General features: G+C 42.1%; 1 protein-coding gene across 3 annotated transcripts in view; it reads right to left on the reverse strand.

The window, feature by feature from the left end:
- Positions 1 to 987: 987 nt before the first annotated feature.
- Positions 988 to 25164, reverse strand: part of CB2H6orf118 (chromosome B2 C6orf118 homolog) — a 28526-nt gene continuing 4349 nt past the window's right edge. Inside the window, exons 2-11 of one of the 3 annotated variants that reach the window (XM_078447552.2) lie at positions 22596 to 23278; positions 21634 to 21756; positions 20749 to 20808; positions 17452 to 17576; positions 11024 to 11082; positions 7229 to 7410; positions 3935 to 3988; positions 3290 to 3351; positions 1497 to 1820; positions 1091 to 1237 (exon numbers count right to left, since the gene is read on the reverse strand). In XM_078447552.2, coding sequence (XP_078303678.1) covers positions 1751 to 1820; positions 3290 to 3351; positions 3935 to 3988; positions 7229 to 7410; positions 11024 to 11082; positions 17452 to 17576; positions 20749 to 20808; positions 21634 to 21756; positions 22596 to 23278 — 1418 coding nt within the window. In that variant the 3' untranslated portion in view covers positions 1091 to 1237; positions 1497 to 1750. Of the gene's footprint in view, positions 1238 to 1496; positions 1821 to 3289; positions 3352 to 3934; positions 3989 to 7228; positions 7411 to 11023; positions 11083 to 17451; positions 17577 to 20748; positions 20809 to 21633; positions 21757 to 22595; positions 23279 to 25164 lie in introns of all 3 variants that reach the window. The other 2 variants (XM_078447553.2, XM_078447551.2) reach the window with 2 other exon arrangements.

Genomic DNA, 25164 nt, shown 5'->3' on the forward strand with positions numbered 1-25164 from the left:
ATCTTGTTTCTCTCTCTCCCTGACCTCAAACTCTACTCTTCCAGGTTGGGATCGAATCCCTCATGTAACTCGACCCTTACGCTGATTTTCACAACAGCCCTGTATACGGTTGCCCAAAGAAATTGGGACTGGTACTGGGGCGCCTGGGCAGCTCAGTCGATTGAGCATCTGACTTCGGCTCAGGTCATAATCTCACAGTTCATGGGTTCGAGCCCGCGTCGGGCTCTTTGCTGACAGCTCGGAGCCTGGAACCTGCTTCGGGTTCTGTGTCTCCCTCTCTCTCTGCCCCTCCCCTGCTCGCGCTCTGTCTCTCAAAAAAATACATAAATAAACATTAAAAAAATGCTTTTCAAGAAACTGGACTTGTATTAACTCTAAGCGCTCAGGCCACATTATAGGCAAAGTGGGGATCAAAAAATCAAGTCACAACGTTGTCATGAAGATCACAATCAGTTGAGACGTGTGTGGTGCAAAGCCAGGCTAGGCTGGAATGTTTCAGAGCACTGCAACACTTACAATCAGTAAAGATGATTTAATTGAGTGAGTATTAACTACATGATTACTACATTATATCAAATGTATGTATATAAACTTGCACTGGCAAACAAGAAACATATTTGATCAAGCATAAGAGACTCTTAAAAACTGAGAACAAACTGAGGGTTGATGGGGGGTGGGAGGGAGGGGAGGGTGGGGGAGGGGTATTGAGGAGGGCACCTTTTGGGATGAGCACTGGGTGTTGTATGGAAACCAATTTGACAATAAATTTCATATATTGAAAAAAAAAGAAAAAAAATATATGGATCAAAGATTTAAATAAATAATAATAAGACAAAAAAAAAAGAAACATATTTGATCTGTATTGTGGCAGGGATGAATTTCTTATTTCTATCAAATAAGCAAAAAGTAGTTTTCCTTGGAGAAAACTATTAAATGAAAGCAGAAAATACCCTAACAACTACTATTGTTATGAATATGTACACAAAGTAAAGCTAATCACATGCACACATGTATTTATTCCAGTATCTTGATGCATATAGTGCATTAACTTTATTAGAAATTAAAACTGAAAAAAACTGACAAAATGAGATGTATCTTCATTACTTTATACATCTGCAGACATTCACGCTATGTACATGATGGCTGTGAATTTTCATGGGTCATTTTTCCAGTCCCTTGAGGGTTGTTGTCTGTTTCCGTTAAGTTTACAAATTCTATAATGAAATCCCAAAGGTTCCTTAAACACAACAAATGAATACGATAGATGAGAAAGAAAGTACCTTAAGCATAAAAGGAAATTTTTAAATAAACATCTGTTTCAGCACATATTTACTCAAAAACACATGGCGAGACTTTGTAATCTTCCACTTTGATTTTAAAGGATTTTTTGTAGCATTTTGGCCTTGAGTGTAGCAAAGATTCTCCCTAACTAGGGGGACAACCCCCTGCAGCATTTTCCAGACTACACACAGTGTGGCTGCAGAAGCAGAATTTACCTTGAAGATAGTGATGTTTAAACTTTAGGTCCATTCACTCTCGTGGCCAGAACTATGGAAGGAGCCTCCCCAATTTGGTATTTTTAATTCCGTCTTCTTTTCCATTGAGGACACCCAATATGATCTAAGACCCGACAAAACCTGGATCCACCCGTACGGTTCACTCAGCAACCACTCCAACACCTTTCTCTGGTGACTTTCTCTACGATGTAAACTGGAAAGTAGGGTGTTCTGTTTCATAGAGTCCTTTGCAGCTAAAGATGGCCTGGGGACACAGTGCTGGGCCATGAGATATGTGTGGATCCCCGGGAAGGGCCTTCCCCTCTGAATAAAACAGAAAAGCCTCATGATGAGAAGCTCTTTGGCTTTTGTCCTTTTCTTCCCCCTTTCTTCCTCCGTGGGACAGAGATTCATGCCTCTCGACAGGCATATTTAAAAAAATTTTTTTAATGTTTATTCATTTTGAAAGAGAGAGCATCAGTGGGGGAGGGACAGAGAGAGAGGGAGACACAGAATCTGAAACAGGCTCCAGGCTCTGAGCTGTCAGCACAGAGCCCGACGCTGGGCTCGAACTCACGGACCGTGAGATCACGACCTGAGCCGAAGTCGGACGCTTAACCGACAGAGCCACCCAGGTTCCCCTGAAGACAGCCACACTGAGGAGGAAAATGATACTTAAGGGGAACAGAGAAGGAAGAGCGAAAGACACCAGTTCCCAATATTATCATTGAACTTGGCCCCCTACAACTAAACGTCTTTTTACTGTTTTTACAAATTAGTCTTTTCCATGCTTAAACTAGTAGTTTTCTGTTGCTCTCGGCCTTACCAAATCCTGAGATTTGAACTATAGGACCAACTGCAAGAAAATTAACCATAAAAGGCTAACCATGTAAAACAGATCATATAAATCAGCCATTTCATTTTTAAATTAAAAGTTGTCAGAGCAACACCTATATAGGCTTCTTCAAAAATTTAATATCTCTAGGGGGCCTGGGTGAGCATCCAACGGTTGAGCATCCAACTTCGGCTCAGGTGATGATCTTGCAGTTTGTGAGTTCGAGCCCCACATTGGGCTCTGTGCTGACAGCTCAGAGCCTGGAGGCCGCTTCAGATTCTGTGTCTCCCCCTCTCTCTGCCCCTCCCCCGCTCATGCTCTGTCTCTGTCTCTCAATAATAAATAAATGTTTAAAATTTTTTTTTAAATTTAATATCTCTAAAAGCTATATAATTTGAGAAAAGAAAGCCACCCCTAGTCACACGTCTCCCCACTTTCCCGATCCTTGCCCATGAGAATTTAGTCTCAATTCTTCACTTCTTTCCAAATAATTTATTTCTATATTGCTAAACAATATATACTGACTGAGATTTAAATCTTGGGCTAAGCATTCTTTTATACGTGTGTGTGTGTGTGTGTGTGTGTGTGTGTATATATACATTTTTTAATGTTTATTTATTTTTGAAGGAGAGAGAGACAGAGTATGAGTGGTGGGGGGTGGGCAGAGAGAGAGGGAGACACAGAATCCGAAGCAGGCTCCGGGCTCCAAGCTGTCAGCACAGAGCCCGACGTGGGGCTCGAACCCACGAACCATGAGATCGTGACCTGAGCCGAAGTCGAACGCTTAACCAACGGAGTTGGGCTAAGCATTCTTAAGCACAGGATGAAACGTGTCTATTTAACACTCACGAATATAAACATTTCCAAAGTACTGTTTAGTCTAATCTCGGTTCGAATGGATGGTTTTGAGAGTAGCATGAGATTGTCCCGCTTCTCCTATCATGACATCAATACTTACTGCTGCTCCCGCTCACTTGTCTCATGCTTCTCTAGGTTCTGCTTCACATTGTTTTCAATAATCTACCAAGAATAAAAAATCATTGTTTCCGTATAATGGCATGGTATTGCTCATACATATCAACAAGAACATTGAACCAAAATGGAATACAATTTCTGGAATCAGGCATAACATACTCATGTATGCCATATATAATACAGAGGAATATATATATATATATATATATATATATATATATATATATCCTAGAAGTAGAACTATAATCAGTTAAGCAGCAGATTCTTAGTATGAATTTTGGAGGGCTGTCCTGACAGTCATTAGAGGCATTAGAGTTCACTACACTCCTTGTCACCATGTAAACTCATTACAGTTCATTGTTAGGTGTGGAAGGGTTAGAGGAACGGTCAATTCTGATTGGTATATCCAACTATTTAAAAAGGTTGTTTATTTTTTTTACTAATACATTAGGTTACACCTGTCCGGTTTTAAGCTACTGTCTACATACTGAGATATTCCTAGCATTACAGAAATTATCATTGAGAAAGATAATGCATATATTCTTATTTTGTATAAGACACAATACAAGAAGCACACAGCACTAAAGGAAATATTTCTATTGGAAAACACTGATTCACATAAACTTACATGTATTTTCTTCTTTAAAATTCGATTTGCTGTTTCTAATTTTATAGCTTCAGTCTGAAGGAGAAATGGTTTTAAAAGTAAGATACTTGGTTAAGAATATATGTTAAATACTTTTCCCCACTTATGGAACAAAAATATGTAAATGATGTTATTCTAAGTTCAAAAGTAGCCAATAGCACATCGTTTAAAAACATGAATAAACAAAGCATGACTGGAAGGACAGGTAGTAAGACAGATCCTAGCCCTCTAGATCAAAAACGAGAGGACATAAGGGTTGATATTACAAAAACGTAGAGAATTTTAGGGAAATTCTAGAGCAGTTCCTCAATTTTCATAACTAATCACAGAATCTGTTAAAGTGGCTTGATACAATATAAAAATACAAATATCAATAAGTCACATATATACCAGCAATAACTGATTACAAACTGTAATGTAAAATGTTTTTAAAGTTTCCATTAACAATAGTAACAGATGCCATAAAGTCCCGAGAGCAAACATAAAAAATTAAGAGCCAATGCATAAAAATAAATTAAATAAATGTAAAATGACCCTTGATGGGAGTGTGAATATTGTAAAGCTGTAATTTCTTCCCGAATGAATCTATAGGTTCGCTGTAAACACAACCAAAATACTGAGAGTATTATTACTGAAACTTGAAAAATATTTAATACTGTGAATGAGAATATCCAAGATAATTGTGAGCAAAATAATGACGGGCAGAGGGTGTAAACATTTGCTCTTTCAGATTAGCAGTTACATCAGTGAACCTAGATAGTATATAATTAAAAACCTAAATTGAGCTTTCATCCCAATTCTACTGCTTTCTCACTGTGACCTCAATCAAGTTACTGAGTGTATCTGTGCTGTGGTTTCCTTATCTGAAAAAGACGGTTGATAATGGCTTAGGGTTGTTGGAAATTATACGAAATAGTATTTTTTAAATGTTCACAGTAGTATCTGGCACACTGTAAATCCCTGATGCATTTAGTTGTTTTTTATTTTGGTTAGAAATGACATATTTCAGGGGCGCCTGGGTGGCTCAGTCGGTTAAGCGTCTGACTTCGGCTCAGGTCACGATCTCGCGGTTCGTGAGTTCGAGCCCCGCGTAGGGCTCTGTGTTGACAGCTCGGAGCCTGGAGCCTGCTTGAGTTCTGTGTCTCCTTCTCTCTGCCCCTCCCCCACTTGCAGTCTGCCTCTCTCTGTCTCTCAAAAATAAATAAATGTAAAAAAAAAAGTTTTTTTAAAATAAATGACATATATCAAATCCAAAACCAGAAATGAATTATTTCATAAGATAGTAAAAGCAATTCTATTGTAGCTTCTAGCATTTGATTTAAGGAGCAAAATATAAATAATAAATAGCTAAAGTAATATAAATTAGTGATATGGAACCCTTATACAGACTTTTCTATTTCCTAGATTCAATCCACTTCAAGAGGTTTTAATCATGAAGGAAAAATTTACATAATTTTACATTACATTTATGATGTATCTTGTGATACATTTACATTATTACATGATTTAAAGCTATAACATATTTAAAGTTATATTATATAATTATATATACATTGCATAATATATAATACAATTTAATATAATATATTTAAAGTTATAATATATTTAAAACTATAACATATTATTTTCAATGTTTAAAAATTCGACTGTAAATTAGTGTTCATTCTCAGGACATTATGTCATTTAAAAAAGAGGGGCGCCTGGGTGGCGCAGTCGGTTAAGCGTCCGACTTCAGCCAGGCCACGATCTCGCGGTCTGTGAGTTCGAGCCCCGCGTCAGGCTCTGGGCTGATGGCTCGGAGCCTGGAGCCTGTTTCCGATTCTGTGTCTCCCTCTCTCTCTGACCCTCCCCCGTTCATGCTCTGTCTCTCTCTGTCCCAAAAATAAAAAACGTTGAAAAAAAAAAAAAATTAAAAAAGAATAGACTGTAGGGGTACCTGAGTGGCTTAGTCGGTTAAGCCTCGACTTCGGTTAGGTGGTGATCTCATGTTCGTGGATTCGAACCCCGGGTCGGGCTCTGTGCTGACAGCTCAGAGCCTGGAGCCTGCTTTGGATTCTGTGTGTGTGTGTCTCTCTCTCTGCCCCTCCCCCCTCTCAAAACAAAGAAACATAAAAAAAAAAAGGACTATAAACAAAATCACAGAAAGAAATCTGAACATACTATTTTAAAAGAAAGAGAGAGAGATGTCAAAATAAGTTTAAACCACTACTAACTTCCTATACACTTTATAATTCTGCTTTTTAAAAAAATTTTAATGTTTATTTTTGAGAGAGAGAGAGAGAGAGAGAGAGAAAGAACATGAGTGGGAGAGGGGCAGAGAGAGAGGGAGACACAGAATCTGAAGCAGCTCCAGGCTCTGAGCTGTCAGCACAGAGCCTGACACGGGGCTTGAACTCATGAACCGCAAGATTGTGACCTGAGCCAAAGTCGGACATTCAACTGACTGAGCCACCCAGGCGTCCCTTTATAATTCTGCTTTTTAAAAAAAGATTGAAAAAATAGTGCTGGAAAAATCTATGTAATTATATAACCATGAGACAAAGAATAATCATATATCATTTATAAACTCTATAACAAAGTGATAACATTGAGTCAGATATTGCACAAATTAATTAGGTTACGACATACAAAAAGTAGAGTACCATAACATTTCAAAACACAGACTACAATTTACATTATATTGTTCATCATTGGTTCGTCAAAATGGTTAGTCTGTTAAAGACTACTTCTAGTAGACTTCCTTTTCCATGGCAGTAGCGAATTTCTATCTTCTAGCATAATTGTTCAACTCACTGAAAATCTAACTACGAAGTTTCAATGTGACACAATGAAAACTGTTAGGGCTTTGGAACCCCCAAAGTATTAAGCTCGAACCCCAGCTTTGCCGCCTCTAACCTGTGTCATGTGGGGCAGGTAGTTCTGAACCCCTCTGAGCTTCAGCTCAAGCTACTTAGTACATATCAGATGACAACTGTCATCACCTTCATGACAAGCATCTTCTATACAAAATTGTTAAGAGACATCAACTGACCTGAAAGAGATCCACTTTGCACCTTACCAGAACTCTACATAATTTTTATCACCTTTATTTTTGTTGTTTTAGCTAGATCTCTTCATTATTCTAACCATTTGCTACAAATGTTTTGCAATTAAAATATATTTGGACCCAACTGTCCATTATTTTTCACCCAATGGCCAAATGAAATTGCTTCAGGTGTTTGCCAACCTCTTCAGGCAAAAGAACAATGTAGACATTCAAATGAATAAACTACATACCTCTATGCTTTTAATCCTATTTTCAGTGATATGTGAAATTCCAGTATGAATCAGAGTCGTTTTAATTTCTCTTTCAAGAGCATGAATTTCATCCCATTTACTGAGTATTTCACACCTCTTCTTTTCAACCTTCTCAATAAGGGTAAGGTGATCTTCATCCATTACATTTTTCTTAGATGATTCTGAAAATATTTTTAAAAGCAAAGTATTACTGTGTTTAATATGTCATCTCTTATGAATAGTATTATGCATTATTAACACTATGGTGTATGTTACATACTGCCATATATAATGTGTATATATATGTGTGTGTATAATATATATATAAAATACATAATGTATATATATATAATATATATATAATGTGTGTATATATAATGTGTATAATGTGTATATATATGTGTATATAATATATATGTTATATATATATTATATATAATGTGTATAATGTGTGTATAATATATATATATTATATATACATAATGTGTGTATATATAATGTGTATGTGTATATATGTGTGTATAATATATATATTATATATTATATATAACATGTATATATATGTGTGTATTATATATATTATATATATGACATATATATAATGTGTGTATATATAATGTGTATATATGTGTATAATGTGTATATATGTGTATACATGTTATATATATGTTATATATAATATGTATATATATGTGTATAATGTGTGTATAATATATATATTATATATACATAATGTGTGTATATATAATTTGTATGTGTATATATATGTATACATATATATACACACATATATATACATATATACATATATGTATATGTATACATATATATTATATATATAATGTGTGTATATATATGTGTATATTATATATATTATATATATTACATATATATAATGTGTGTATATAATGTGTATAATGTGTATATTTGTGTATAATATATATACTATATATATAAAGTGTATATATATATTGTGTATAATGTGTATAGTGTGTGTATATATATGTAATGCTAAAATATAATAATGTAAGTCAAGGTTCAAGCACATCAATAAAAATGATCTGATCCGAGAATGGGGACATGCCTCTTCTAATTCATTTATATTATCAAAAAGTATCTACTGAGTGCCCAATCTGAGCACCTAACACAGTGTGGGGAAGGTATGAGGACAACTCTGCAGAATCACGGCAAAATCGATAACCAAATGATGAACAGGCGTTAGAGAGGCGGAAGGGGACGGGGAGACGGAGAGGGGGCGGAAGGACAGATTTCAGCACATTTCAGTAAAAAGAAAGGTATGCAGTACTGTGGGGACTTTGAGGGCCAGGTGAGTGGCATCGGTAAATAACACTAGGAAGGAAGCAGGGGGAATACCCGAAAAGGCCTTATAATCTATGTTGGGACATCAGCCGAAGCTGTGGAAGGCTTTTAGGCCGGGATAAACACAACCACACAATGGTCACTGTCTACAGTACCAAAAGTGGAAGAGAAAGAGCAAGGCTGGAACAGGAAAACCAGTCAGAAAGCCACTGCCATCATTCAAACAAGATCAGATCAGGATGGTGCCTGTCGCCTAGAGAAGTGGAGAGATACAAAAATGATTTAAGGGACTGGAAACAAGGAGGGCTCACTGGATCTGAATGCAGAGGAAGAGGTAGATATCCAAGTAACCCCTAGGTTTCAGCTCTGCCACAGCTAGGGACAGATGCGGTGTGAAAGAAGTGAGTTCACTGCAGCAGAGAGGTAAGATTCCATGTTGGCCATTAACTCCAAGCTCTGCTGAGGTGGTTGGTGGGGTGACGAGGGAAAGATTTCTGCCACAGGTTTCCTGACTTGACCTCCATGTGTTTGGTGGTGTCATTCATTGAAACAGAGAGTTTAGTCTTGATGCTGTTGGGTTGAGGCACCTATGGGATACTCAAGTGGACACGTCCAGAGGGAAGTTGGATATACAAATCTGAAGCCAAAAAAGAGATCTGGGCTGGAAAGAGTTGGAATCAAAGATGTGTGTGTTGAACCAAAGACATGCCAAGGCTCCAACAGACATCAATATCTAAGGATTCAGAAAGGAGGTGGAGACATTGACAGTAACTCACTTGATTATACAGTACTTGAGTTACTAGAATGTAACTCATTAGAGGTAACTCACTAGAGCGGGAAGACAATTTTTTGAGAAAGAATGACTACCCCTTTCTGATAGAAAAAAAAAAGGCAAGTCGAAAGAGTGATAATGCTTACCTGTACAAAATGAATAAGATGGAAACCACTGCCATCATTCAAACTTGCCAGATTTGGAAGAAGGGAAAACTCTGAAGGTGAGTTCTGAAATCTGGGGAATTAGCTAAACAGATGCATGAGGAACTAACCAAGCGGGTAGAAACAGCCATAGTTAAGCTTCTACCCACGAAGTCTGATCCCCACCTTAACCTAAGCTGAGCGTTTTAACCTGCAACAATTGACTGAGGGCACAGAAGTCAAAAGGGATGTGAAGTCACTAAAATGACCCAACTGTTACCCCTTTTCTACCTAAGGAGGAAGACTGAGGCACCAACATGGGGAAATTCCACAGGAAATGTATGGTTGGAGGAGAGGCTCCTGAATGAGAAAGCTTTGGGAAAAAAAGAAAAGGATGAACACAAGCCACCAGATTTCTTCAATAGCACTGGAAAAGTGTCAGAAACAGCTAGAATCAAATATTAAGAAAAGTTGACTTCAGTTCTAGAAATTAGTAACATCTTCTTGTTTATTTTTTTATATCTTTCATTTTATCCTATTAGCAATTAACAATAAAGCCCTCAGATTTAAAAGAAACATGGGACAAACACCATATGATTCCACTCTTAAATGGAATCTTAAGAAGAAGAAGGAGAAGGAGAAGAAGAAGCACACAAAAAGCAGAATGAGACCTATAACTACAGAGAACAAACTGATGATGGGCAGAGGGAAGGGGATGGAGGGATGGATAAAGGGGGTGAAGGGGAGAGGGAGGCATAGGGCTCCAGTTACGGAATGAGTAAGTCATGGGAACGAAAGCAGAGCATAAGGAATGTAGTCAGTGATACTATAACAGCAATTTACTGGGGCTCATGGTAGCCGTGCTCGCGGTGAGCGCAGAGCATATCCATAAACTTGTCAAATCACCAAGTTGTGCACCTGAAACTAATGTAAACATTGTGTGTCAATGCTACTCAAATTAAAATTAAGAAAAAAGGAAAATGGTGGGCTTGGGTTAGGAGACAGCAAGGAAACGGAAAATGGTGAGCTGGAGTTCCATCCATGACCCGTGTGTAAGAGGATCCCAAGAATAGGCAACGTGGATGCAGGAGAAGGGTGGACCCCACCACGCTCCGAGCCCTGAGAAGGAGTCAGAAGACAAGCGCTGAGCCAGCCCCACAAGAGACCCTCGGAGGATGGCCAGCAGGTAAATCACACGGGTGTTGCTCACAGGAAGAAAGAACTAGCAGGAGGAAGCAAGAGACTCCAGCAAGAACCTCTGAGGCCAAGGTCTTCTAAGAACTTAAAACAGGTCATATCTGTGAGTATATCCTAAAAGCTGCTGGCGGGGGGGGGGGGGGGGGGTTGGTTTAAAAGCTTAACCAACTGAGCCACCCAGGCGCCCCTCATTTGGTCAGTTTCTCGGGCTCTAGTCCAAATGTCTCGGTCAAAACTTGATGGAATTCTTTCTGCAGGAGGTCTTGGCTTAATTCAGTGTTCTACTAAAAACCACAAAGATCTGAGAGAAGAATGAGTTGGTGCACAGGTTGTATCTGGCTCCCGAGAAACACAATTACTTGCCCGACTCTTCCTTAGCTGATTGCAGCAACGTGCGTTCCACGTCTAGTTCACTTCTGAGCCTACAGGTTTGACAATAAAAAGAGAGTAAAATATCAGAACTCCGTTTGCACCATTCTTCCTTTGTCTATTTTATGCCACAGGTCTTTTTTTAAAAAAAAATTGACAAATACCAAGTGATCTCAGTTTCTATCCAAAAAGGTGATTTTGAACATCGACATAAGGTGAGAGCCTACAGCCGTCAAATTCAATAAACAAAAGGGTACTTTCTTACCAAGATTGCACAAGCCACTAGCTGAAGAAGCTGGAAAATAAATAAATGATCTCCCGTAGGGTTTATGGATATTATTTTGTTACTTGAATTTCTACGAAGCAGGGAAGCAAAGAAACCAGCATTTACACTCTGAGACGAACCAGAGACGAGGGCCAGTGGAAGCACGTCACTGCTGTTGGAAGGCACACCGCATGTCCCCTGTGCATTTCGATTTCCTCCCACAGATACAATTCACAAATCCCAGTACATTTATGCTAAAAGTAAAATGCAAGAAATTTTAGGAGCGCCTAGATGGCTCAGTCAGTTAAGCGTCCAACTCTCGTTTGTGGCTCAGGTCACAATCTTACAGTCTGTGGGATCAAGCCCCACATTGGGCTCTGTGCTGAGCCTGAAGCCTGCTTGGGATTCTCTGTCTCTCTCTCTCTCTATATCCCTCCCCCTCCCGGACTCTCTCCTTCTCTCTCAAAACAAATAAATAAAAAACATTTTAAAAGAAGGAAATGAAAACAGTTGTAATTTCTTTGTATCCTCCCCCTGGTTCCAAAGGAAAAAACAAAACCAAAAACACGAACACAATAATTAAACTAAATCAACTGTATTATCTCTGATTTGGAGGGAAAAAGATGGGGGCGCTAGTATGTACAGAAAACCCCTGCGATTTGGTTACCAACATCACTACCACAAATGAGTCGATGCTGCCTGCCTACAAGAGGCCTAATGGTTAAATATTTTCACATACGTTAGCTCATTGCATCAGAGATTAAAAGAAATAGAAAGGTATTATGACCCCCAATGTTAAGAGATTGAAATTAAGTGAATTACTAATAATCTTAACAGTCTTTTCAGCATGTAGATCCAGAGCATTTAGTTTCTAGAAATGTTTAATGTATTACAGTTTCAAGTGTGATGTTCTGTCCCATTGATTTTTCTTCTTCTGAGACTTTAATTATGTCCAATGGATCTTCTTTTCTGTCTTCCACTTCAACCACTTTTTCTCTGACTTTCTTTTCTGATCTCATTTTCATTCTCTTGCTTGTTCTCCCGCTTTTCTCTAACGCTCTTTATTGTAGTGTCACTCAAGACTATTCCTGCTGGGAGCATCATAATTTAGTCTGGATCTATGACATAATCTTGACTTTTCCAACTAGCTGTTCCTCAGTGGCCAAACCTTGATTCGCATCTTCCTTTTTCTTGCCATTCATTGCTGTGCTTATTGTTTACATTACTGACTCCAGATCGTTTTCATATCCAGAAACGCTCTTCAGGGAATATTTAAGTGAGGAGCGTTGTGGCAGTTTCCTTCTCCGACTTTTTGTTGTCGTCGGCTGGCCGAGATTTTCATCAACTAAATTGCTTGGGCCCCCATTTTCTGTTCTCTCTTGGAGCCATTTGTACAGACAGAGATCACTTGCACCTCTGCGCCGTGGTGGGCAGGGCTAGTGGTTCGGGGAGTGTGTGAGGTACGGGTTTCTAAACCCCCCTCCTCTGCTTCTTTTTCTCTTCAATGCACAGCTTTAAAGGACGCCGATCACTTCCTTTTAAACCTGTTCCCACCATATCATCATTTCAGAATTGGCTCTTTGCTTCCACCCGCACTCCAAAGTCCTCTCCTTCTAAGTCAGTGCTCTGAGAGACCGACCAGGAACCTCTGTTATTATCTGTATTATTTAGGGAAGCTGCTCTCTCTCCCTCCCTCCTTCTCTCTCTTCCTCTCCCTCTATCTCTCCCTTCTCCCCCTCCCTTTCTTCCCCCACCCCTCTATCCTTGTCTCTCTCTCCCTTTCCCTCTGCCTCCCTCCATTTCTCTCCTCACCCCTCTCTCTTTCTCTCTCTCCCTCCCTTTCAAGCCTCACCCCTCTGCCAGCAGAAGAGATATAATAAAGATTAGAGTAGAAATAAACAATATAGAATAAAAAAAAACCCAGTAGAACAGATCAATGAAATTAAGAGGTGGTTTTTTTTGAAAAAATAAACAAAATTGATAACCCGCTAGACTTCTCAAAAAGAAGAGATGGGGGATAAATAGATAAAATCATGAATGAAATTGGACTTACCACAACCAACCCTTCCAACATACAAACAATTATCAGAGAATACTATGAAAAATTCTATGCCAGCAAACTGGACAACCTAGAAGAACTGGACAAACTCCTAGACACCCACACACTGCCAAAACTCAAGTGGGAAGAAAGAGAAAATTTGGACAGACCCACAACTAGTGAAGAAATTGAATCAATTATCAAAAATCTCCCAACAAATAAGAGTCCTGGGCCAGATGGCTTCCCAGGGGAATTCTACCAGACATTTAAAGCAGAGTTAATACCTATCTTTCTCAAGCTGTCCCAAAAAATAGAAACGGAAGGAAAGCTTCTGCACTCATTCTATGAAGCCAGCATTCCCTTGATTCCCAAACCAGACAGAGACCCCACAAAAAAGGAGAAGTACAGGCCAATTTCCCTGATGAACAGGGATGCAAAAATGCAGCCCCTCCTGGGCTGCAGGGCTGGTACAATATTTGCAAACCATTGTGATACATCACATTAATAAAATAAAAAATAAATAAAATAAAATAAATAAAATAAAATAAATAAATAAATAAAAAGAAAGGATAAGAACCATATGATCCTGTCAATAGATGTAGAAAAAGTATTTGACAAAATACAGCAACTTTTCTTCACAAAAAACCCTCAAGAAAGTTGGGACAGAAGGAACATACTTAAACATCATAAAAGCCATATATGAAAAACCCACAGCTAACATAATCCTCAATGAAAACTGAGAGCTTTCCCCCCAAGATCAGGAACATGACAGGGATGTCCACTCTCACCACTGTTGTTTAACATAGTGTTGGAAGTCCTAGCCTCAGCAATCATACAACAAAATGAAATAAAAGGCATCAAAACTGGCAAAGACGAAGTCAAACTTTCACTTTTCATAGACGACGTGATACTCTACATGGAAAACCCAAAAGACTCCACAAAAAAGCTGCTAGAACTGATGCATGAATTCAGCAGAGTCGCAGGGTACAAAACCAATGTACAGAAATCAGTTGGCATTCCTATACACCAATAATGAAGCAAGAGAAAGAGAAATCGAGAAATCTATCCCATTTGCAATTGTACCGAGAACCATAAGATACCTAGGAATAAACCTAACCAAAGAGGTAAAAGATATGTGTGCTGAAAACTATAGAAAACTTATGAAGTAAATTGAAGAAGACACAAATAAATGGGAAAACATTCCATGCTCATGCATTGGAAGAATGGATATTGTTAAAATGTCAATACTACCCAAAGCAATCTACACATTCAATGCAACCCCAATCAAAATTGCACTGGCATTCTTCTCAAAGCTAGAACAAACAATCCTAAAATTTGTATGGAACCACAAAAGACCCTGAATAGCCAAAGTGATGTTGAAAAAAAAAAAACCAAAGTGGGAGGCATCACAATCCCAGACTTTAGCCTCTACTACAAAGCTGTAACCATCAAGATTGTATGGTATTCGCACAAAAACAGACACACAGACCAGTGGAATAGAAAAGAGAACCCAGAATGTACCCACAAGCGTATGGCCAACTAATCTTTGACAAAGCAGGAAAGAGTATCCAGTGGAAAAAAGACAGTCTCTTTAGCAAATGGTGCTGGGAGAACCGGACAGCAACACGCAGAAGAATGAAACTAGACCACTTTCTTACACCATTCACAAAAATAAATTCAAAATGGATGAAAGACTTAAATGTGAGACAAGAAACCATCAAAACCCTAAAGGAGAAAATAGGCAACAGCCTCTTTGACCTCAGCCGCAGCAATTTCCTGCTCGACACATCTCCAAAGGCAAGGGAATTAAAAGCAAAAATGAACTATTGGGACCTCATCAAGATAAAAAGCTTCTGCACTGCAAAGGAAACCATCAACAAAACTAAAAAGCAACCGACGGAATGGGAAAAGATATTCGCAAATGACGTATCGGATAAAGGGTTACTCTCCAAAATCTATAAAGAACTTACCAAACTCCACACCCAAAAAACAAAACAAATAATCCAGGCAAGAAATGGGCAAAAGACATGAATAGACATTTCTCCAAAGAAGACATCCAGATGGCCAACCCACACATGAAAAGATGCTCAACATCACTCATCATCAGGGAAATACAAATCAAAGCCACGACGAGATATCACCTCACACCAGTCAGAGTGGCTAAAATGAACAAATCAGGAGACTCTAGATGCTGGCGAGGATGTGGAGAAACGGAACCCTCTTGCACTGTTGGTGGGAATGCAAACTGGTGCAGCCTCTCTGGAAAACAGTGTGGAGGCTCCTCAAAAAATTAAAACTAGAACTACCCTACGACCCAGCAACAGTGCTACTAGGAATTTACCTAAGCAATACAGGAGTGCTGACTCATAGGGGCACATATACCCCAATATTTATAGCAGCACTTTCAACAGTAGCCAAATTATGGAAAGAGCCCAAATGTCCATCAATGGATGAATGGATAAAGAAGATATGGTTTATATACACAATGGAATACTACTTGGCAATAAGGAAGAACGAAATCCTGCCATGTGCAGCAATGTGGATGGAACTGGAGGGTATTATGCTGAGTGAAATAAGTCAGGCAGAGAAAGACAGATACCACATGTTTTCACTCATATGTGGAATTTGAGAAACGTAATAGAAGACCATGGGGGAGGGGAAGGGGGGAAAACAATAGTTTCAAACAGAGAGGGAGGGAGGTAAACCATCAGAGACTCTTAAATCCAGAGAACAAACTGAGGGTTGATGGGAGAGTGGGGGAAGGGAAAATGGGTGATGGGCATTGAGGAGGGCACCTGTTGGGATGAGCACTGGGTGTTGATGGAAGCCATGAACCACGGGAATCTACCCCCAAAACCAAGAGCACACTTTACGCACCGTATGTCAGCCAATTTGACAATAAATTATATTTTTAAAAATTGTATTTTAAATTATATTTAAAAAAGACCTAAGTCAATGGAATGGCCTCCCAGGATCACAGCTTGGAAGGCGCAATGTGGTAAAGGTGATGATACCCTCCCAGGCCATCTACCAATCAATTCAATCCCTACCAAAGTCCCAAAGGCCATTTCAGCAGAAATGAAAAGGACGTATCTTTGATACAAAGTCTGCAAAAGGGGGCGCCTTCGTGGCTCAGTCATTTCAGTGTCCAACTTCTGCTCAGGTCAGTATCTCGTGGTTCATGAATTCAATCACCACATCCGGTGCATTGCTATCAGCACAGAGCCTGCTTCAGATCCTCTGTCCTCCTCTCTCTCTGCCCCTCCCCCACTTGCTCTCTCAAAAACAAATCAACATTGAAAAAAAAAAACCTCACTCCCCTCTCTCTCCTCCTTCCTCCCACCCCCTTTCTTTTTCTCCCCATCCCTCTGTCCTTCTCTCTCCCTTTCCCTCTCTCTCCCTCCCACTCTCTCTTCACCTCTCTCCTTCTCGCTCTCACTGGTCTTAGAACATGTTATGTTTTCTACCAGTTCTATTGTTCTCCCTTCCCCCACTGCCCTTTCTGTCGCGAAGGTTTGTAGAAAGACCGTGGATAACGATTCACTGCCATTCGATGTGCATTTTTCCGTTTTCAGGTATCCTGAAGTCTGGATGCTTTTTGTCTTCTAGTTATACTGAAGGCACCGTTTCATTTTTTGGTTTTTGTTTCCTGTTTTGTTTTCTTGAGTGTGCTGGCTTTGCTTCAATCTTTTTTCTTTTTAACCCTCTACAAAACATACGCCCTATCCAATTGTTATTTCATCTGGAAGACTATACAGAAAGGTCAAAAGATTTTTTTAAGTTAAAAGAAAATAATAAGCCCATTCATGAAAGGTGTCTTGACTTTGCAGCCGGATCACCTACCAGTAGGTCCCCAGGAGACCACCACGGAAGACGAGATTCCCTCGGAAACCATCCCAAACCACCCTCCCCCATACAAACGCCGGGTTTGGTTGAATTTCCCAGTCACAGATGTGATGGCTGGGGAAAGGGGCCAGATGACAGGCACACTGTTAGCGAAGGCAACACATCTCACCCAACAACGCAGGAAAAATGTAAATACACGCTTGTCACGTGGTTTTAATACATTGTACGATAGTATAACCCCAACGTAAATCAAATCAGACTGTCAACCCTCACTTGTCATTATGCTCCAGGGCAGCCTTGGTGGCCGTCACAATCGCCCTCAGCTCCTCCCTGGCCTGGTTGACATCTGCTGTCTTCACGGACCTCTTCTCCAGCCCCTTGGCATTAGCCAGCAGAGTCTAGGAGGACAAGGCCGTAACGGATGAGACGCACACAGGAAGGAATATTACAGTGTATTCAAGATATTTTGAGTCAAAACAGAAATTCTAGGTAAAATAGGTAAATAGGAAAATATGGGAGGAGGGATAACTCGTCATGTAAAGATCTGGACAAAATATTGTTTTAAAATTTATGAAGGCTTTATTTTACGAAGACATTTAAAAAGTGGTGGGGTTTCACCGCAGGATGTGGAGACACAAAGATCCCTGCCTCTTTAGGTGATGGGCTGCCACATTTCCAGAACCAGAAAGAAAGAGCTGATGCCCTGTTGGCCAGGGAACTTTTCATGCTGGTGTTTGATTGAAATTAGCGCTGGGGCGCCTGGGTGGCGCAGTCGGTTAAGCGTCCGACTTCAGCCAGGTCACGATCTCGCGGTCCGTGAGTTCGAGCCCCGCGTCGGGCTCTGGGCTGACGGCTCGGAGCCTGGAGCCTGTTTCCGATTCTGTGTCTCCCTCTCTCTCTGCCCCTCCCCCGTTCATGCTCTGTCTCTCTCTGTCCCAAAAATAAATAAACGTTGAAAAAAAAAATTAAAAAAAAAAAAAAAAGGAAATTAGCGCACATACGTTCATCTGGACTCAACGTGAAAAACCCAAGGAACAGGGTAGGCCGCCAACCGGACCCTTTGCTTGTTCCTCTCAAACAAAAGCTTACTTTTCTGGGGCGCCTGGGCGGCTCAGCGAGTTAAGCATCTGACTCTTGGTTTTAGCTCAAGTCATGATCTCACAGTTCGTGAGAGGGAGCCCCGCGTCGGGCTGCGTGCCCTGACAGTGCGGATCCTACTTGGGATTCTCTCTCCCCCTCTCTCTGCCGCTTCCCCACTCATGCCGCTCGCTCGCTCTCTCTCAAAATAAATAAACTTTTAAAAAAAGGCTGTCTCTCCCTCTTCCTCTGCTCCTAAGATGAGGTAAGATAAAGTAAAATAAGACAAAATAAAATAATAAAATAATTACAGATGAAAAGAAAAGATGTAAGGAGTAAATCAGAACTGACCTCCCTGTAAGGCTGTGATGTTTTTCAAATACAAGGCAACTGTACTTCCCAATTTATAAGACAGAATTCTTAAACTTTATTGAATTCGAAAAGTCAAAAGTAGTTTTAGTAATGCCACATTCTCTCAGTTTTTGTGAATGAGGGAGTTGATCTCGCAGTCTATTTTCCTTACTAGAACATCCACAGTGCGACCTCGGCCTGGAGGGGACACCTGGGGGCTGTTAGGCGAGGACACCATGCACTTGTACGTGCTGCATTATAGCTGTCACAATACACTTTTTTTTTTAGTTCATTTCTTTCTTTTTTTTTTTTTTTTTTTTTTTTTAATTTTTTTTCAACGTTTTTTATTTATTTTTGGGACAGAGAGAGACAGAGCATGAACGGGGGAGGGGCAGAGAGAGAGGGAGACACAGAATCGGAAACAGGCTCCAGGCTCCAAGCCATCAGCCCAGAGCCTGACGCGGGGCTCGAACTCACGGACCGCGAGATCGTGACCTGGCTGAAGTCGGACGCTTAACCGACTGCGCCACCCAGGCGCCCCTCATTTATTTCTTTTAAGGGAGAGAGAATCCCAAGCAGTCTCCGTGTGTCAGCACGAACCCCGAGATCATGACCCGAGACGAGACGAAGAGTCGGACGCTTAACCGACTGAGCCACCCAGGGGCCCCCACTGCAACGCGCCCTCCATGCTTTCCCTACGTGCTGTCTGGTAATTCCTGACGTGGCACCATCTATGTTCCCAGACTGTTTCTATGTGGTTACTTCAGTGGTTTGGGAACAGAGATTTGTGTCAGTATATGTCCCGCTCTGATCTCTGCTCCCTACGTCTGTGTCCAGGTCCAAACTCCCCTCTTCTTATAAGGACATCAGCCGCTGGATTAGGACCCACCCTAAGGACCTCTCCCTAACTTAATTATACTTGCACAGACCCTAGTTCCCAGTAAGGTCACACTCACAGCCCCCCCGGTGGACACGATGTTTTGGAGGACACTACTCAGCCCAGCACAGTTGCCTCATAGGGAAAGATGTATAATCTAGAAGGCCATTGCTAAGCATCAATGAGATAAGGACCACACACACACACACACACACACACACACACACAAGCTATGGTAGCCAATGTACAATAAAGAACAGCTTAAAGTTGGAAATGCTGCTTTGAGATATTTATGGGGCATTTTCTTAGCTTTATATTGCTGTCATAACAAATACGAACGAAATTACTGGCTTAATACAAACTCCGCATCTCTGTCCTGTGGGGCAGGAGTCTGGTTGGCTCTGCTGGGCCCTGCTGGGGTCTCTCTGGGCAGAACTCTCAGTACCAGCTGGGCTCCCTTCCTTTCTGAAGGCTCTGGGGCAGACTGTCCTCCAGGATCACTCAGGTTGTCGGGCAGGAGCCACTTCGTTGCGGTTGTAGGACTTGAGGTCCTGTCCCTGTCGCCTGTCAGCTCCTGGACGCCTCTCCCCAGGGCCCCACCTGGCCCCCCACCCCCGTCCCAGAGCCCCCAGTGGCCATGGAATCCTTCCATCACAGGGAATCTCTCCGACTCCCCTTCTGGCCCCACCCAGGGAAGCAGACGTAAGCCTCAGCTTGTAGGGGTCCGTGGGATTAGATTGGGCCCCCCAGGTAATTCAGGATAGTTTCCCTATCTTTAGGTCTGTAATCTGCCTGCCCCAGACACCTAAGTGTCAACGTCCAATGGGATTATACCTGGACACAGGTATAACCGGGAGCTCCCAGGAAGTATCTGGGTGCCATAGACAGAGCTGGGGATCATCAGTATAAAGGTGAGCAGATATATCATATAACCAGAGAAAGAGGGAGAAAAGGGCCAGTGCTGAGTGAAACAGCCATGGGAGGACAGGGTTACAGGGGGATGAGCCAGAGAGATCCCTGAGAACTGGTGGCCAGAGACATCGGCACAACACAAGCAATGTGTATGCCCCTCCTCCACCCCACCGCTGGTGCTCACTGCGACCAGATGGTGAAGTCCTTACCCACAAGCCCCTCAGCTGGTCTCCAGCTTTTCTACTATGGAAGCAGATGGGGCCTCTTGGATTCTGAATGTTTTCTCCTGCCCGTGAAATATGAAAGAATGAAGAAACAGGCTCTATTTAGGCACTTGCATGATCGTTCGTTACCTTATACTGTGATGCGGTCTGGGACCGCAGGAGTATTGCCATGTAGAGTTCGTATTCATCCTATACCAAAAAAAAAAAAAAAAAAAAAAAATCCATTGAAAACGTGTTTAACACTACTATGTAAGTTTCTTTGCATGTATAAATAATATGGAAGTTAAGGATGTCAGTCTAGATCATTTCAAAAATATAAAATGTTCCTTCAGCATATTAACCAATACGCACAATAAAGTGTATAAAATCTCACCAACCTGGAAGCAGGTCTGAATGTTAACTATGGATCACCTCAGAACAGTATCATCAAATACTCTGACACGCACACACAGCACGTGATCTCCTGCCATATGGGTGCTCTGGGGACTTGGGTCCTGCCGACCTGCCAGAGATGGGCTCCCTAGGGATGGGGACATTCTCTGGAGAACAGGCCACTGTATTCCTGCTTTTAAGTATCCTCGTCTTTAGGATTTGGATAAGAGAAAGATGTATAAGAAACCCTGTTTCAACTCACTTTTGATATGAAGCTCAACGTTCATCATGAAATCACAACAAACTTATAATTCCGTAAGAATTTATATACACTTATTATGCATAATTATAAATGTTTATATGTTACATATATACAATTTGTAAAAGTCTATAAATAGTTGGGAAGCTTTAGCAGGAAAGAAAATGGGCTTAAGGAGTGAGCTAGCTGGTTGTTTATTCACATGTCCCACTGGTGATTTGTGTGGCCATAAGCACATTACTTTGAGTCTGTGAGTCACTTGCCGTCTCTGTAAGATGGAAGCCATGATACTTGGCAGGAATTCTGTGAGAACAGCAATCCTGTGCACAGAATGTCATGTATGGCTCTCAACTGTTATGTGACAAATATACGCTTATTATTACCTTAACTTCTTTCAAGATATCCCCAAATATCAAAGAACTATTGCAAATATCTTCAAAGACTTTTCCATAGACCTGCAGTCTATTGAACTGTTGGGAGTCACATACACACACGTTTTGGAGCTCCTGGTAGAGAAACAGAACCAGACATTTCAGGATGTCTTAATTTTCCTTTCCAAAGAGTTTCTCAGGGGGAGGAATGAGAATTTCCATGGGGTTTTCTATCAGCGGGTCCAGCTCATACCAGCCCAGAGCTGGGTCTGGGCAGAGCCAGGCGGCCAACCGAGGAGCCTGAGGAGGTCTGATTGCTTGATTGTCCAAGGTGTGTTTGTCTTTGTTTTCTTCATTCACCCCCTTGCACCCTGTATTTAAGGACTTACTGCACCCACAGGGTCCTTCTCTTTCCATTAGTCCTCTCAGCCAAAACCCTCATCAGGTTTGGTTACTTCTCAGGCACACTGCTACTTCCTCTCTTCCCATAGTCTCTCTCTTGCATCACATGCCCAGTCACTGTGCATGACTCACGACCCCTGGGAGTTCACTAAAGCGCCTCCCATCACACTAATTATCTTCCACAGACACGAGTGACTCCAGGCAGAATCTGCCTCTGTCACCTGACTGTCTACCCCCGCCTCACTCTGCCCTCAGTGCTTTTATAGCAAGTTAGGCAAACCTTTCCTCAGATGCATCTGCTATCCATGAACATTGTATATCACAGCGGCCAGGCAGCGTCTGATGCTCTCCCTATGAAATCACCTCCAACTGATTAAGTTTCTGGATTTAGCCTTCTTCTACTTCTCCCCGTGATGATTTACCTCGTGTCAGATGTTCCCAGCCCCTGGTGGATATCCTACATCCTACCCGGAAATGTAAATGAGGGGTCTGAATGCGGACGTCCACCCACAACATTTGGACACCCGAACTCCCGCAGTGTGCCCACGGGACTGCAAGGTCAACCTCCTTACCTGTTCCAACTTCTTCTCATGCCGTGTCGCTGCCTGCCTCCCCGTGAAGTCGTTCTTCCGGAGATGGTGCTTTGCAAGAACTTCTTTTTGGAAGCGCAAGAACTTCCTGTACCTGTCTGTCTTCGTCAGGCCGGCTAAGTACGAGCTGATGTACTGATACTCATCCTTACGTCGGGGAGGCATCACACACTCACGGCTGGACTCTACCGCTCTGTACTTGAGAACCTTCACCTCTGGCAACCTCAGCTCTTCTCTCCTCCGCCACTCGGGAGAACCCTCTTTCCTCGGAGACTTCCTTTGAATGAAATCCTCTTCTGCAGCGTGGGAACTATGCTCCGTGGGGTTCAAATACCTGAACAGCGGTGCGTTCTGTGCCTCATTGGGCCCCAGAGCTGTATTGATGGTAAAATAAGCCAGAGCGTCTTTCATCTTGGTGATCTCCTTATCGGATTTTCCGATCGGCTTTTCCACCTGGAAGATCTTTTCCCCTTTTGGTCTATTGGCGTTGGGCCAGTGATACAGGATGGTCTCAGGAGGCCTGTAGAGCTTATTGGGATTCAAGTGCCCAGAGGTGTAAAGATAGACATCCTCTCTGTGATCTTTCTGAAGTTTGTTCAGAAGTGTCCTTAGATTGCATAAAGTCTGAACACCTGGCACTTCACAGTGTTTCCACCGCAGGTAAACTGGTCAGGAAAGATAATGAGACTATTAAGTCGGAGGTTCCACAATAAGACAATAAGACCGCTGTGCGTATCTGCCGAGCTGCTACCTCCCAGTCCCAGAGGAGGAGCTGACAGACACGAGAGGAAACAGCACGCAGGCCAGGCCTTCTGCAAACGGGGGGCTGCTAGGTGCACATGATGTGCAGGTCCGATCAGAGAGCCCAGGGCCCCGCAGGGGCGCGCCTGGCTGGCTCAGTTGGTAGAGCGTAAGACTCTCGATCTTGGGGTGGCAGGTTTTAGTGCTATGTTGGGTGTGGAGATTACTTCAAAATAAAGTAAGACAGAGAGGGAGAGAAAGAGAAGAAAGAGAAGAAAGAAAGAAAGAAAGAAAGAAAGAAAGAAAGAAAGAAAAGGAAAGGAAAAAAGAAAAGAAGGAAGGAGGAAAGAAAGAGAGAGAGAAAGAAAGGAGGGAGGGAGGAAGGGAGAAAGGGGGGGAGAAAGGGAGAAAGAAGGAAAGAAAGAAAGAAACCAGGGCCCTACAAAGCCAAGAAGTAGGAGGATGGGGATTTTGATTCAACAGAGGGTTTCTTACAATATTAGCAAAGGTTCTGAAAGGGAAGTTTAACGGCATAATTAGAATTCATAATGATGATGCTCAGAGACACCCAACGTAGGAAATAAACACAGGTGTTTTCTCTCTCAATACTGAAATGTCTCAGCGTCCCTGGCCAAACCCCCAGGGACTGACAAGTCAGTCACCCCTTCTGCTCCCATCCCCACTTGTAGAAGATAAGGAGCCACGGAGTAAACCCCGTGGGAGAGCTGAAGGGGACCCCAGCTCCTTCCACAAAGGGCCCAGCTTCTCCTATGTCCCCGTGGTGGGGTGCCACGTGGGCACATGGTCCAGGACATAAAACTGGAAAAACCTGGCTGTTTGAATCAGACTCCTGACCACGTGAGCTCTAAACAGTTACATAATCTCTCTGAATCATAATTTCTTCCTCTGAAAGATCAGGATAATCATCCTACTCAAAAGGGTTGATTGACAGCTAAATGGAATCGCTTTTGGCAAAGAAGCACACGGCCTAGAACAGACACTCCATGAACGGTATCTATTTTCAGGAAAGGACTACAGCACAGGGAACACCTTGCCAAATGCTTCTGGTAGAACAAGAGTTGACCCAGACTTCAACTCGAGGAAAGGAGATTTTGGCCACGTGCCGTGAGGGCCCCGGAGCCACGAGCATACGGCATAACTTTCCAGAGAACCCCGGAGGAGTAGCTGACCAGATCTGCGGTCCTGCACGTCAACCTGGGCTGGGGAGGGCACTGGCAACAGAGCCCTTGAGGGCCCACCCTGAACACCCCCCCATCCAAGCGTTGCCCACATCCGTGACCCCGGGCCCCACGATGATTCCATCTGGGACTAGTTTCGTCCCCATGCTGTAAAAGGGAAGCAGAAGGACTTATGTGACCCACTCGGGTCCAGGCACCTCTGGAGACACGTAGCGTGTTGGGTGGGCCTCACCTAATCACATGAAGATGGTCATAGAGGAGGGGTCAGAGGCCGGGGGGCATGAGGAGAACTGATCCCTGAATACAGCATTTGTACCCAACTGTCGGATCAGCCCTCTTATCCCACAAGTGCCTGGGCTCCAGGGGAGGGCCTTCTGGGACCCGTGCCACATCCAAACCCTGACCAATCCACGTCCAGAAGCAGTGACAATAAATCAGGACACAGTGTTTCCTCTGTTTTCACCTGTGAAAAGTAAGAAAGGCCCAGAGAACCTGAAGATCTGGGGTAACTTCTGTTACTATATAACACACTACAAACAGCAGCTTCAAATCTGTTACTATATAACAAATTACTACAAACAGCAGCTTCAAACCCATGTTTAGCGCAAGGT

Source organism: Panthera onca, chromosome B2 (genome assembly GCF_046562875.1).
Source record: "Panthera onca isolate mPanOnc1 chromosome B2, mPanOnc1 haplotype 2, whole genome shotgun sequence".
Taxonomy (NCBI): Eukaryota; Metazoa; Chordata; class Mammalia; order Carnivora; family Felidae; genus Panthera; species Panthera onca.